Consider the following 13,308-nt stretch of genomic DNA (forward strand, 5'->3'; position numbering starts at 1 on the left):
CTGGGTGGTGATTAAAATTTCTGAAATAAATATTTCTGTGAAACGCATTAGGTTGCACAGAAGAAAGCCAGTTGATCTCTCAGCATATCGGACTCCAAAGCTCCGAACTTGCATGTTTTGGCCAACTATCTTAATGAAATCTAAATTTATGACATTCCATGACGACATTCCTCCAAGGAGTGAAGTACGCATCCAAAGCATCCACAGCCTGTTCATAAATATTTTTTTCACCTGGCAGATTGGCGAATATCCGCTGTACTGGCACTCCTATTCAATGCAGCAATGTTGCTCTTTTCACCTTATCCTCTGCTTCTGTTAATCCACTCGCTATTTCGAAGAAATTGTAAGACTCTCTCCACATCTTATACTCTGTGTATAAATCCACAACTAAGAGGTTAAGTGGTCCAGGTGGTGTTAACTCTGCAGAGGCCATTGCAACATTTTTCCATTCTGATCCCTCTCTATTGCAAAGTCAGTCTAACGACAGATTTCCCTTTTTGATCCTCATCGCCAAATTTGTAGTGATGTCATACTCCAATAAAAGAAGAACATCATTGGTAGCTACTTTGAAAGCAACTTTTTAATGAACAGAGTTCTGCTTGCCCATCACTCATCTCAATCACCTCATCTTGTCGCTTCTCGTACATTCTCATGAGAACTCCTACAACTATACTACAACATCAAAACATCTAAAAATCAGCAGGTTATAGTAAAAATAAAAATCCAGTAATTACAATTACTGATGAAACAATTATATCTATATTATTTATTACCTGAATGGAGCAGTTAAGTGCATGTGAGAGTTTGTGTAACTCCTTTTCCACACGTTGGCAGATGGGGCAGTGATCGCCATGTAATGCAACACTATTCACCAGCAAAAAACTGTGAAAATAAACAAAAATTAATACAGGTACCCAATTAGCTATTTTTGTTTAAATTCATTTCTGAGCAAGTTTATAAAGCTTCACAAAGCAATGACAAAACATGTAAATGCTTAATACATTAAGAAATCATAGTATAGTGGTTGCTGTGTCAGCTTTGCGGGATGCAGTTGCGCTCAGGTGAACAAAGAGACCTTGTGGTCGCAACTGAGGATGACTTTTCCATTTTAGAAACACAAATACAAATTTTTAAAGTTGAAGTGAAAAGTTTACATACACCTTGCATAATCTGCAAAACATTAATTATTTTACCAAAATAAGAGGGATCATACAAAATGCATGTTATTGTTTATTTAGTACTGACCTGAATAAGATATTTCACATAAATTATGGATTACACTTTATTTTGATAGTCCACTTTAGACATTCTGCCAGTGGTGGGCCGTCAGGGCCAGCAAAGCCTTCTCTGCTGGCCTAAACACTAAGTCAGAATCACTGACTTAGTTTAAATTTTTCCTTGAATGTGTATTAAATTATTTACAATAGTTTATTCTCTTCATTTCATAGCTTTTCTCTTGGTTGTGCTGCTTCCAGTGGCGTATATTTATATTAGAGCTCTTATCCAATCATATTTCAGCAATCGCGTTGCCAGGGTCAAATAAATCTGCCTAAGGCCTTCAGAATCAGCAGTGCAGGCGTCTGTAGTTTAACATCAACGGCAATGAAATCGTTGCTTTAACCAATCAGATTTCGATTTGGCAGCTCCAGGGCCATCTAGCAGGCTTACGATAACGTCAGCATTTTCTCGTCCTTTGATTGGATGCTCAGAGCGCACTAGTCAAAGCTAGCAAACAGCATCACTTTAAATATTTTTGTTTTCACAGTGTTATTACTGTTTCTCACCATATATTTACATTTACATTTATTCATTTAGCTGACGCTTTTATCCAAAGCGACTTACAATTGTTATATATGCTGTTCACAGTGCATTCTAAAAATATTCGCCCTCTGTAATAGGGGTGTGCTCAAAATATCGATTCTTAGATACATACCGATATAATAAAAAAAGATACAGTATCGATATTCTAGCCCTTAGTATCGATACTCCGCCCAGCCATTAGGGGGCGCAGCGGCGCCCGCGAGTTTCAAAAAAACTCATGGAAAATGTTAAAGCAAGATGTAGCATTTAAAGGTGCCATAGAATGAAAAACTGTCTTTACCCTTGCATATTTAAATAATAACAGTTCTGTACATGGAAATGACATTCAGTGAGCCTCAAACACCATAGTTTTCTCCTTCATATGTAAATCTCGTGATTAAAAAAGACCACTGAAAAACAGGCGAATCAGAACATAACACCGACTGTGACGCAACAGTCGGGATCACTACGCCCCCAACATTTGCATAAACCCGCACTTGTTCTAAGCCGGCCGAACCATCAGAAGCTCTGCAGGTATTGTAAATAAACAAGCGCGGACAACAGCGAAAATAACAAAATAAATGTTATGTTCCAGGCCGTGCAGGGGGTGTGAAGTGCAGGGATGGGTTGGTGTCTGTATTCAGAAAGGCACAGAAAGCAAATAACGCGAGCCACTAAAGGGACATGGTTAGCTCCTTGCTAGCGGTAGCCTGTTACAGTACATAAGATTTCACTCTCAGTAAGGAGAGACGAGGATGATGGCGAATGACTTACAGATCCTGAGCACCACTGACAAGCATCTGATCTTGTGAAATGTGTGGTAAGTACTGTTGCTCCATAATGTAAACATAGTTTGTGTGATCGCGTCTCTTGAAAGTGAAACTGTAACGCGATCGATGGATCGTTCAAAAGCAGTTTCAATGCCTCGCATATTAATAACGGCTCCCTGATGCCCGCGTTTTATATACAGTATAATTACCCGACGATATAACTGCGAGAGAAAGTATTTAAATATATATTTTCCTCCCTGTGCTTCCTTCTTGCTGATGAACCGTACTGTGAAACAGCCAATCAGAGCAGAGCTCATTATTATTCATGACCCTGCCAAATAAGCCAATAACAGACCGTTTCATTCTAGGGAGAAATCCTAGGGTTGTAAATGGACATGTAAAATCGTTTCTGGAGATTTTTTGCCCTTACCTAAGCCACATACCTTCTGTGTAGATATCAGAGAACAATTTAAAATACTGTATCAATGCATTCTATGGCACCTTTAAGTGATTTCATAGTGAAATATGTTATGGCAGTACATGGTGTCACAAAAAAGAATTATAAGAAGATTTAATAAGAAGTTAAGAATAATAAGAAGATGATTTTGTGCTTGTGTGAGCTCAGACTGTACCCTTGGAAAGTTAAATGTTGACTTGTGGTAATTTCCAGATTAATACAATTTGTGTACAATTAATCAGAGCACTTAAAGTTGCAAATATTTAAGCAAAATGCACTTTGTTATAATGCACGTTTGTCTTCATTAAATTGAAGAAAAATGCAGAGTTCTGTTTGTTGAGTAAATGTGTTCAGCATTAACTAATTGGCTCTGGCCCATGTATTTTTATTGAATCGTATCGAATCGTGTCACATTGTATCAAATCGTATCGAGACAGCTCTGTATCGAGGTACGTATCGAATCGTGACCTGTGTATCGAGGTATGTATCGTATCGCCAGGTTCTCCAAGGTATACAGCCCTACTCTGTAAATCTAAACACTAAAGTACTAAATGACCGCGGTGAAAAACTTCCTGACACCTACTCGGCAACAGCACTGTAAAAGACACATGAAGATGAAAAACTACTAGAATATGGTAGGTTAAGTTTCATTTTTGACTTTTATTGCTTTATATTCTGATGTTATTTGCAAGATATAAAGCCATGTTTAAGTTTCTGTAAGAATATCTCAGTTTCCGAGTCGAGCTGTAAGAACCGGTGTTTTTTCCTCTGGCCGCTGGCTGGCAGAGGCGGATCGGTGGGGAGACTCGGCTTGAAGATGAGAGTCATAGGGGTACGCTAAAACACATGTATATGCTTTTCTTCATCGTCTTGTATGAGTTTTATAATTTTAATGTTACTTGCTCGCTTTCCCGGTAAGGCTGTGCTAACTAGTATTTTCCTCCCGCAGCGGCGGGGAGACTCGTGAAGACGAAAAGCATTAAGAGTTCATTAAATTGGTAGGTCAACTTTAAAACACATGTAATCGCCTTATTTGTTTTATACCAATGTTCTCTGTAAGGTATAAATACGTTTGAGTTAATGTCTGTAAGAACATCGGGTTGATTTATATTTGTGTCATTTTGTCAGGTTAATGCCTCAGCTAGAGATGATGCGTTGCGCAGGTGTGGAAACTTGATGAATTGTGTTAATTGGGTTTCTAGCTTTAGTAATATCATTCATTCTCGCTGCATAAGATACCTGTCTGTGATGCAATGCCCTGTTACACTGATTAAACTGTGTACTAATTATTAGGGATGCACCGAAATGAAAATTCTTGTCCGAAGCCGAACAAAATGAAACACTGGGCCGAAGGCCGAATACCGAACACGGTTTTTCGCATTTTTTCCCCCATGTAGGCCTATTTTGCCATTTTTTTTCACTATTGCATAAATGAAATAGCCAAAATGTGCTTTTTACTGTTTTGTACTGCTTTTCAAGTAAAAAAATTAATAAATTACAAAACAACAATTTAAAAATATTTACACTGAACATTTTTAACATTCTATCAGACATTATTCCAACAATGCACAATTTAACTTAAAATTAATAAGTTACTGAATTAATATTTTTTTGTCCAGTCTCTCATTGTCGGTGCTTCGTGCTTGTAATAAATTTTGCGTCTTTGACAGTTTTAAATGCTTCCACACTGCAGACGTGTTTGCTGCAATAGTGCGTGCCTCTATATGATCGCGTCACGTCATTGTTCGGTACAATTTACTCTGTCTTTTCACTAATTGTAACTGTCTTTTTGCTATTTTCGGCCGAACAATTTCGGTTGCCGAACATTCGGTGCATCCCTACTAATTATGGTTTCTATAGCTGTGGCATCATTAGGATGGTATTAAGTGGTGGATTCATTAATGTAGGATGCCACTGAAGGCCTAGGTGTGAAATGCACAGCCCGCCACTGCATTCTTCTAACTATAAGTAACTTTGCAACTACATGTCAACTAAATCTCATCAATTTGCAACTACATGTCTACTAACTCTCGGAGTAGACTGTTAGGTTAGGTTTAGGGTTAGTAGAATAAGTTGGCATATACTTGGAAAATTTCTCATAGTCAGTATGTTGTTGTAGAGCTTGGTCGAAAACAAGAACACATACATAGGTCTATTAACAGGACGGCAACATTCCGGAAGAAATAATACTTTCACTATCTGTGGCCATAAAAGTAATGAAGGACCAGCACCAACTCACGATCTCCTGCCCTAAATCTCCTTATCTCAGGAGACCTCTAAAAACCAGGATATATTTGAGAGGGACATCTGGATGTTTTTAAAGAACAGAACTTTCAATGTTCTGACTGCTTTCTTACCACTTAAGCATAATTCAACCAGAAACAGAACAATGACCTCTGGATTTGGACACGACCTCCCGACTGCTTAACAAGTAATTCAATGATGTGTTTATGACACACGTCCGAGCTAAGAAGATCTCCAGATGCATGTCCAACACTCGTGACCTCCGGGCAACCTCTCTCTCTCTTTCTCTCTCTCTCTCTCTCTCTCATTTGAACAATAATTTTCTTCTCTCTAACAGACAAAGAGACGCAATGCTTTGCTCAAGTATTTCAAAAGGACAAATTATAATTGTTCTGCTATTGAAGCAATATACTCAAAACAATATATACAATATATTTACAATATATATTAAGGTTGTATTTCATGTCATTTATAAGCTTGCTGTGTTATTGGAATCTATGGTATTGTTGTAATCTTTTGAGGTATAATTTTCCCCGATCACTATTGATTCAGTGTCACATGCTTGGTGTGATTGTATTTAGAATTTAGGATCGTTTAATCGATGCATTAACCCATGTAGTACATAAAATTAAGATATGTACTTTGGGTATGCAAAATACTTGGGTGTTTGATTTCGAATGAAAGCTGATTTCATCAGCAGTAATCTGGTGTGGATGCGAATTGTCTCTTCTCATCAAGGTATAATTACAATACGAATAGAAATCTGCTGTCAATAATTTCTTCATGTGATAAAATAACTGAACAGATAATGTGCGCATGGAAAAAAAGCCGGAAGGATCCAATTGGGTCAGTCGCCCATGGGTGGATCCCAAATCGGCCCGTTAAAGACAGACACCCAACTATGTGTCTCAGTTTTGGTTTGTTGCTTGCGCTTACTCGTTGCTTGCGTGGTGCTCTCTGCTTGCTCAGCGCTCCCAGCCATTAACATCATGGCCGAGCAGTGACCAACGATCAGGAATCAGTCAAAATTCCAAAGAAACTGTAACATCTAAAGCCTCAGAAACCGAGACAACTTCCTGAGAGCGTCATCAAGTCAGATCGAAGCCAACCAACCACTGAAGAGTATTCCTGTGACGACGACCTACCAATGCCGCCAATCCGCGCACGGTCTTCCCTTAACCCGGAAGGAACTGAACTCAACTTAACGCAAATAAAAAATAAACAATTATTCCTAATTCTGCTGGACAACTGGTTGTATTCATCTTTAAGAGTAAAGATAGTGAAGTTCCTTGCGTGTGACTCCCTCTGGCTGAAGTCAGAGCATTCTTGAAAACGAGCATTAGAGCCTAGAACTCTCTTCAGATCAAAACAATTATTTGCCTGCAACATGTGTGTGTGTGTGTTTACATATTCTGTTTTGTGTTATTTATCTTAGTATTGTGTTAGAGTAGTGGAATAAACTTTGATTCTATTAAGAAATCTCATGTCTGTTGCTATGTGATTTTTCAAGTCTGAAACTATTTGCCAAAGATCGTGTTACCTACGCTCATGAATTTTGATAAAGTACTATTTGGTTTGTTTTATCGTTGGCCGCGAATAAGATAAACGAAATTGTTAAGAGATAACGTGCTGATTTTAATGCTTGCTGGACAAGTTGTTAATGAGGTATCGTTAACAAGGTATAAGTTGGACGTTTTGATTAATATCGATTAATCATGTAAATATCAATATCGAATCTTAAGAATAGATTCCCCAAAAGCTAAATTAAAATAAGGGCTAATCCTTTACAAATGGTGGAGAAATGAAAGCTGGCATTAGTTTGATTTGAAAATGTATAGTACATTCATAAATAATAAATTTGTGTGTTTTTCTATTTTTAACCGGAAAGAAATAGTTAATACACAGAGTAAAAGTTGTTTTGGTACTGTACACGTACTTGTGGCAATGTGTTTTGAATGAAAGTTCAACGTGAGTTGTTGTTGTTTAAGAATAGAGTAAACTGCAGTAAAAATAAAAGTGTCTATTGAGACATAAGTCGCTCCAAGCGCAAAAAGAAGAGAATCAAGCGTGTTCCTTGTTCTCCTTCTATAAGGCCTTTTCATAGTCTGTGATTCATTGCACGTTCCAATGTTTAACTGAACTGTGTTTTCCCTTGCGAGAACATTAACTTAGCTACTTAATGATTTTTCTGCCATTTTTTTGATTCAAGAGTGAATCCAGCATGTGGCGCTCAGAAGGAGTGGCCAAAACGCGTCTGTAAGGGGAGTACGTATCTTGTTGAAAGATAAGTTGTGTGATAGAAAATCCACTGTGTTTTGTCTGTGAAGTTACACAGAGAACTAAGGCCCGCCGCGGCCAAACTGTTAGATTGAAAATTAATCTGTGGGTTAATTCAATTTGGTCTAAATTAGTTGAGCTTGTTAGTGCTATAAGAAAGAAAAGAATCTAAATAGTGCTTTTGTGGCTGTTCAAACATGAGACGCACCCCGGGACTGGGTGTGTCACCATGGTAACGGCCTGACCGGAAGTCTTCAGAGACTCTCTCTGAAATTTTCTAGTGTGCAGGCTCAGCTCCACGCCATTTTGAAGCTGTTTGTAAACAAATAGCATAGCACAGAGCTAACTGAAGCTAGTGAGTAGCATTGAAGCCTAGCCAAATCTGGTAGCATTGAAGGCTAGCGAGTAGCACTTAGCATTTTGTAGCCTGTGTGGTTTGAATGCAGTATGTTGTGCAGTGTGTGTTTTAAACGGTTAACTCTCTCACCGCTGAACTTTAACTCACACTAAGAGTGTTCACATCATTTCTCTCTCTTTTGCATTTATTCATGCTATACCTCTCCTCCCATTTGAAAGGACTTTAACAAATGCAAACTTAAACCATTGCTAGGCAAGGCAGCTCATTTTTATAGGAATAAGGCATTTATTCAAGAGGGGTCTCTTCCCCTTGAAGTTAGACGCAGTTAATGCTGGGCCTTAGCCTCATTGCTTTGATAGGAAGATAATTAATTTAATTATAATTGCGCTCATGATTTTTAAGGATATCAGCGGGTGAATCGCTATGAAATGTTTGAAACTGATAATTTAATTTCATAACTAATCCCAGATGTGAAATGAAATTAAAATGTATTTTCATTAAAATAATTTCAGCTCCAGATTCCATATAGACTGATTGAGATAATTATGTGTGCTCTGATAATTTAACAATAACATTAAAATCTTAATTATTAACTATCAATGTGTAAAATTTCCTTTATAAATTGAGATGGTAAAGATTAATTTGTTCTGAAGGTTCTAATGACACAAGGAATTAGTAACCTGTTAGGTTTAGGGATGTGGAATTTGTAATTTAATTTCATAATTACGAATTTGAAAATTCTAATTCAATTTAATAATTAATTACAGTTCCTATTTCATACTGGTTCCAGTTATAATTGCGCTTCTAATTTTAATGACAAACATCATTAAGATCTTAATACTTAACTGCCAATAATACTCTGCAACTAGGAAGACCATTATAATATTACAATATTATAATAAAATTATATCCCTCTGAAAAGTTAATCTGAATCGATCCTATCAATTTTAATTATGACATCATGAAAAATTTAATTAGGAATCACGATTTATAATTTGAAATTCTAAATTCAATTTGAAATTAAGTTGGTTCCATCTGCCTTATTTTAAATCCTTTAGTTCCTTAATTAACACGGAAGTTCATTTAAGTTTACTTTTGCTTAGGTCTAATAGTAAATAGGGCTTGGTTGGTGAAGTGACATTGTTCCCAGTGCGGGTTACAGCAAGTGGAGCCACCTGTTCCGACGTAAACCTGGTGCAGGCTGGGAGGAAAACCGAATATCTCTGTCCCAGTGTTGCACAGTGAAGGTCCGCAGCAGGCCTAGCAATCGGGTATCGGAGGAGGAGTCAACGGCTGACTGGGCGAAGGTGCGGATATACCACCTCGGCTAGCTATTGACTGAGGTACGTCGGACTCGGGGTCCGCGCCGACAGGATAGCTCCCGAGATTTAGCCCCGCCTCTCTTCAGGCCAGCAGTCGATGACGTGCCTCACCCGTGTCTCAGCCCGGTTGTGCCAAAAGCCACAGCTGTTTGAGAGGCTCACTACAACTATGTGGGGACTGAGTGTTCGGCAGGACCCTTACAGGAGCTCACCTGGTGCGCTCGGGCGGAGGGCCTTGCTGCTGTACTTCACTGGACCAATTTAATTCCTCACCCTGCCTAGGGCATAAGAACTTAAACTTCTAAGTAGCCAAACTCCAAAAGAAAATTTGGTTTTTCTCAATACTTAGACCAGTGTATTTTACACTACTAAAATTAGCAAAGCCAAACCCCTTTGGTGCATCGACTCAACAGCGCCACCGCGCTTCCACCCTTATTACTAATCCTGACATTGGGAGTAAATCCTCACTCTTCTTCTCTTTTCTCCCTGCCACTATCTTCTAATTTGACTACTGCTACTGGTTGCTGGGTTTTTGCCTGAGGGAAAGCATAAGCAGAGAACTTTAGCAATTGAACAGGTATTTGTGAACTTTGAGAACGACGTTTCAAAATTGTTTCTTCACCTTCCTCTTTGTGAAATCCTACCCCACCAGGCTGAAGCAGGTCAACGAAAAGGTAGGCGTCGGCGAGATTTCTAACACGCACGAGGAACTCTCTAACAGGCTTTGTGGTGTCAATCTTGCCATTACGGGACCAGAACTGTCATTGTTATTATTTTCCTTCACCCCGGAGAAAAATGATAGCAATCACAGACTTACAAAAAACTATTTTACAACTTTACAATCCTCTGACTAAGAAGCAACCTTCTGACATCAGACTTAACAAAAAAAAAAGGAAATTTAATATCAGAAAGAGATATTTTGTTTGTGTCCCTCTCCCTCACTTTGGCTTAGCCTAACCTTCGCCCTTGAAAAAAAAAAAAAGAGAAGGGCTTTCCTTTACAGGAAAAAGGTGAAGCATCCAATTATTACACTGTTCCTTGCTGTGTTGATGTTTCTCCTGTCTTTATGTGTTCTCTAGCTGTGCTACCTGTGTGTGTGCTCAATTTCTCCCCACAGAGGCAACAAATTAGAAGCTCACCCCCCCAGAGGTTCACAGTCACAGAGAACCACACTCACCTGTTTTAATACACACTCAACACTAGTACACACTCTACAGTGCATATCTACACCCCTTGTTTGTTTGATTTGTTTTGTTTGGTTTGTTTTGTTTTGTTTTTCTCTTCAAGGTCTGTGTCAGTTGCGGTTCGAGACCTCCCTCACCCCGTCAGAACATGTCGGTCACTGGAAGGATCTGGAAACATGGCTAAGTGTTGCGACAGACAGCCTCCTCCCTAAACCCGCTGAAGCATTGAAACACCAGACACAGGACCAGCTGGATGAAAACATAACAAGTCTCATGGCACAAGACCCAAGTCAAAGATACAATCACAAAGAATTAGCCAAGATCACCGGCTCCTTAAGCCACACAGTCATCGCGACCCTCAAGTTGAGCGACAAGCACGCTGCACAGCTCCAGCAGGAGTTGACGCACAAAACCACAGTATTAAAGGGCGCCAGGAGAAAGCATCATCCTCTTCTTCGTCTTCAATGACTGTTTTGTTTGAAGCGTGCATCTTACGAGGTAAGTATGCTTTACTTTTGTAATGGCGAGCACTAGCAAGGCGTTTGAGAGATGTGTGCATCCGTGTCCACGTTATCTGATGCTTGATGACTCACATGATCTTTGCGTCTTTGGTTTGCGCGATGCATGTACTGCGAGCGTTTTTCTAAAAGCTCCGCTCTCGTCTGTCTCTCTTTTCGAGGAAAGAGGGGCAGCCGTCTGCTTCCCGCGGTTCAGGACCCTCCGCTGCTGAAGCACGGAGGAAAATGAGCTCATGGGGTTTGCAGGTGATTCTTGCCAACGAGTTATAGAAGGGATTTTCCTTCTCGTGCTTGTCTGCCGTGAGCGAGGGCGAGCTGTTGGATGACAATGACGCGATTTCGCTGACGTCATCTGAGAGAAAAGAAAAACGCTGGAATGTGATACATACGCAGCAGCAGGTCAGGCTGTCGCCTCATTACACACTATGGCAGTGTTTCAGGCATATCAGGCTGATCTGTTGAAAGACCTGGATAAAAGTCAGGGTTTGTAAAAAATAAAATAAAATAATTTTTTTACTTGACGAGCTTGCTGAGCTGTGCCGCACCACTGATTTAGCTCTTTGAGCCACTAAGCAGGCCGCCTCTGCTATGGGCAGTTCTATGGCGGCCATGGTGGTAACGGAGAGACATCTGTGGGTGAACCTGGCAGATATTGAGACACGGGTCACGTAGATGGAGTTCCCCATAGTGACCTCTAGAGGACGCAGTGTCTCGTTCCCTCTCAGGGAACCATGGTTACATACGTAACCTGAGACGTTTCCAAGAGGAACTCAAGCACGCTTATGAACTGCGTCATGAGCCATCGAGGACACGATACGCACTGACCTCACCCTGCCAAGCAGGACTGGGTCACCTGTTCCTGGACTGACACGTGAGAAAAAGGTGGAGGGTGTGGTACTGAAACATTCACCACCTCCCTCTGGAGAACTTTACCTCACTCTACCTCAGCCAAAAGAATCTGCGGCAGCCAGCCACAGATCCTCGCACGGCTTGGACCTAAAAGACCTCGACAAGCTCGCCAGGAATATTGGTGCAAAGATATCGATTTCCATCTGGAAATACGACCCAATGTACGACCCAACGTTACGGACAAAGGTAGACTCTATTTACTCCGAACGACATCCAGTTCTGAAGTTCGCAGCTTCCTGGACAGGCAGCCTGCTCACACAAAGACTGATCACCAGCTGCTCCGAGAAGCCCTCATTAAAGAGTTCTCCGACCCTGAGTCCGAACAAGGCCTACTGGCTGCCCTGGAGACAAGACAAGGACGTCACGAACCTCCTCAAGTCTACTACAGCTGACTCAGACAAGCATACTTCGGAACTCGTAATGAACCCGACATGGAAGATGAACTAAACTTCAAAACTCTCTTCCTAAGGAACCTTCACCCCTGCGTCAGCTACCATCTTGGCGTTCTTGCATGTCCACGAACAATGAATGCTCAGCAGTTGTGAGACTTGGCGCAGAAAGCCTACGGCAAACAAAAGATGGCCTCAGAAAAAAGCGGCAAAAGCCCAGCAGTTCTTGACTTCAACACTCAAAGTCAAGGGCTGGCTCTAGAGGGCGCCCAACGCCAAGACAATGCCAAGACGCCACCCAGAGAATGGAATGCACCCTCGTCCAACAAAGAACGAGACTCCCACGCCGGTACCAGATCTAAACAGAGGTATGAATGCTGGGATGGACCGCGTGGACGTCAACGCTCACCTGGACGGCATTGGGAAAAGACATGGGACCAGTCAAGACCTCATGAGAGTCAATGGGAAAGATCGTGGAACCAGCCAAGCTCATTTGGAAACTCAAGAGGAAAAAAACTCATGGGAATCCAACGGAAACGCCAAGGGAAAACGACAAACTCACCCTGGAGCGACTAGCCCAAGAAATCGATGAAAGAATTCACAAAGATTCCAAGCTGACCGAGCTCAAACTGAATCCACACAAGACCAAAAGACACCACCGTGTTTCGACTCACAAGAACTGATGATAATGATGATGAAAGGATTCTTCGGTAACACTTTATAATAACGTCCAGTTATAAGTAATTTATAAGTGATTAGTTAATGATTAACTAATCGTTTACAAAACATTCATAAGCAATTAATAAGTGATATGCTAACAATTTGTGTATGTTTTGTTAATTCATTTAAAAGTCATTTACAAGTTATTAGCTAATGATGAACTAATCATTTACAAAACATGACTATGCATTCATAGATGATTAATAATTGATATGTTAATATTTTTATCTATGTTTTGTAGAATAAGTTTTGAATCATTTACAAGTGATTAGATGATGATGAACTAATCATTTACAAAACATAACTATACATTCACAAATGATTAAGTATATGCTAACAATTTATAAATCTGTCATAAGT

General features: G+C 40.1%; 1 protein-coding gene across 2 annotated transcripts in view; it reads right to left on the bottom strand.

The window, feature by feature from the left end:
* The window catches only part of LOC306864924 (metallophosphoesterase 1-like), a 146,310-nt gene that overhangs the window by 68,681 nt on the left and 64,321 nt on the right, over positions 1-13,308 (bottom strand). For both annotated transcript variants that reach the window (XM_079409221.1, XM_079409222.1), the window contains exon 5: positions 774-882. In XM_079409221.1, the coding sequence (XP_079265347.1) occupies positions 774-882 (109 nt within the window). The remainder of the gene's footprint in view (positions 1-773; positions 883-13,308) is intronic.

This window comes from Barbus barbus (genome assembly GCF_936440315.1).
Source record: "Barbus barbus genome assembly, chromosome: 46".
NCBI lineage: Eukaryota > Metazoa > Chordata > Actinopteri > Cypriniformes > Cyprinidae > Barbus > Barbus barbus.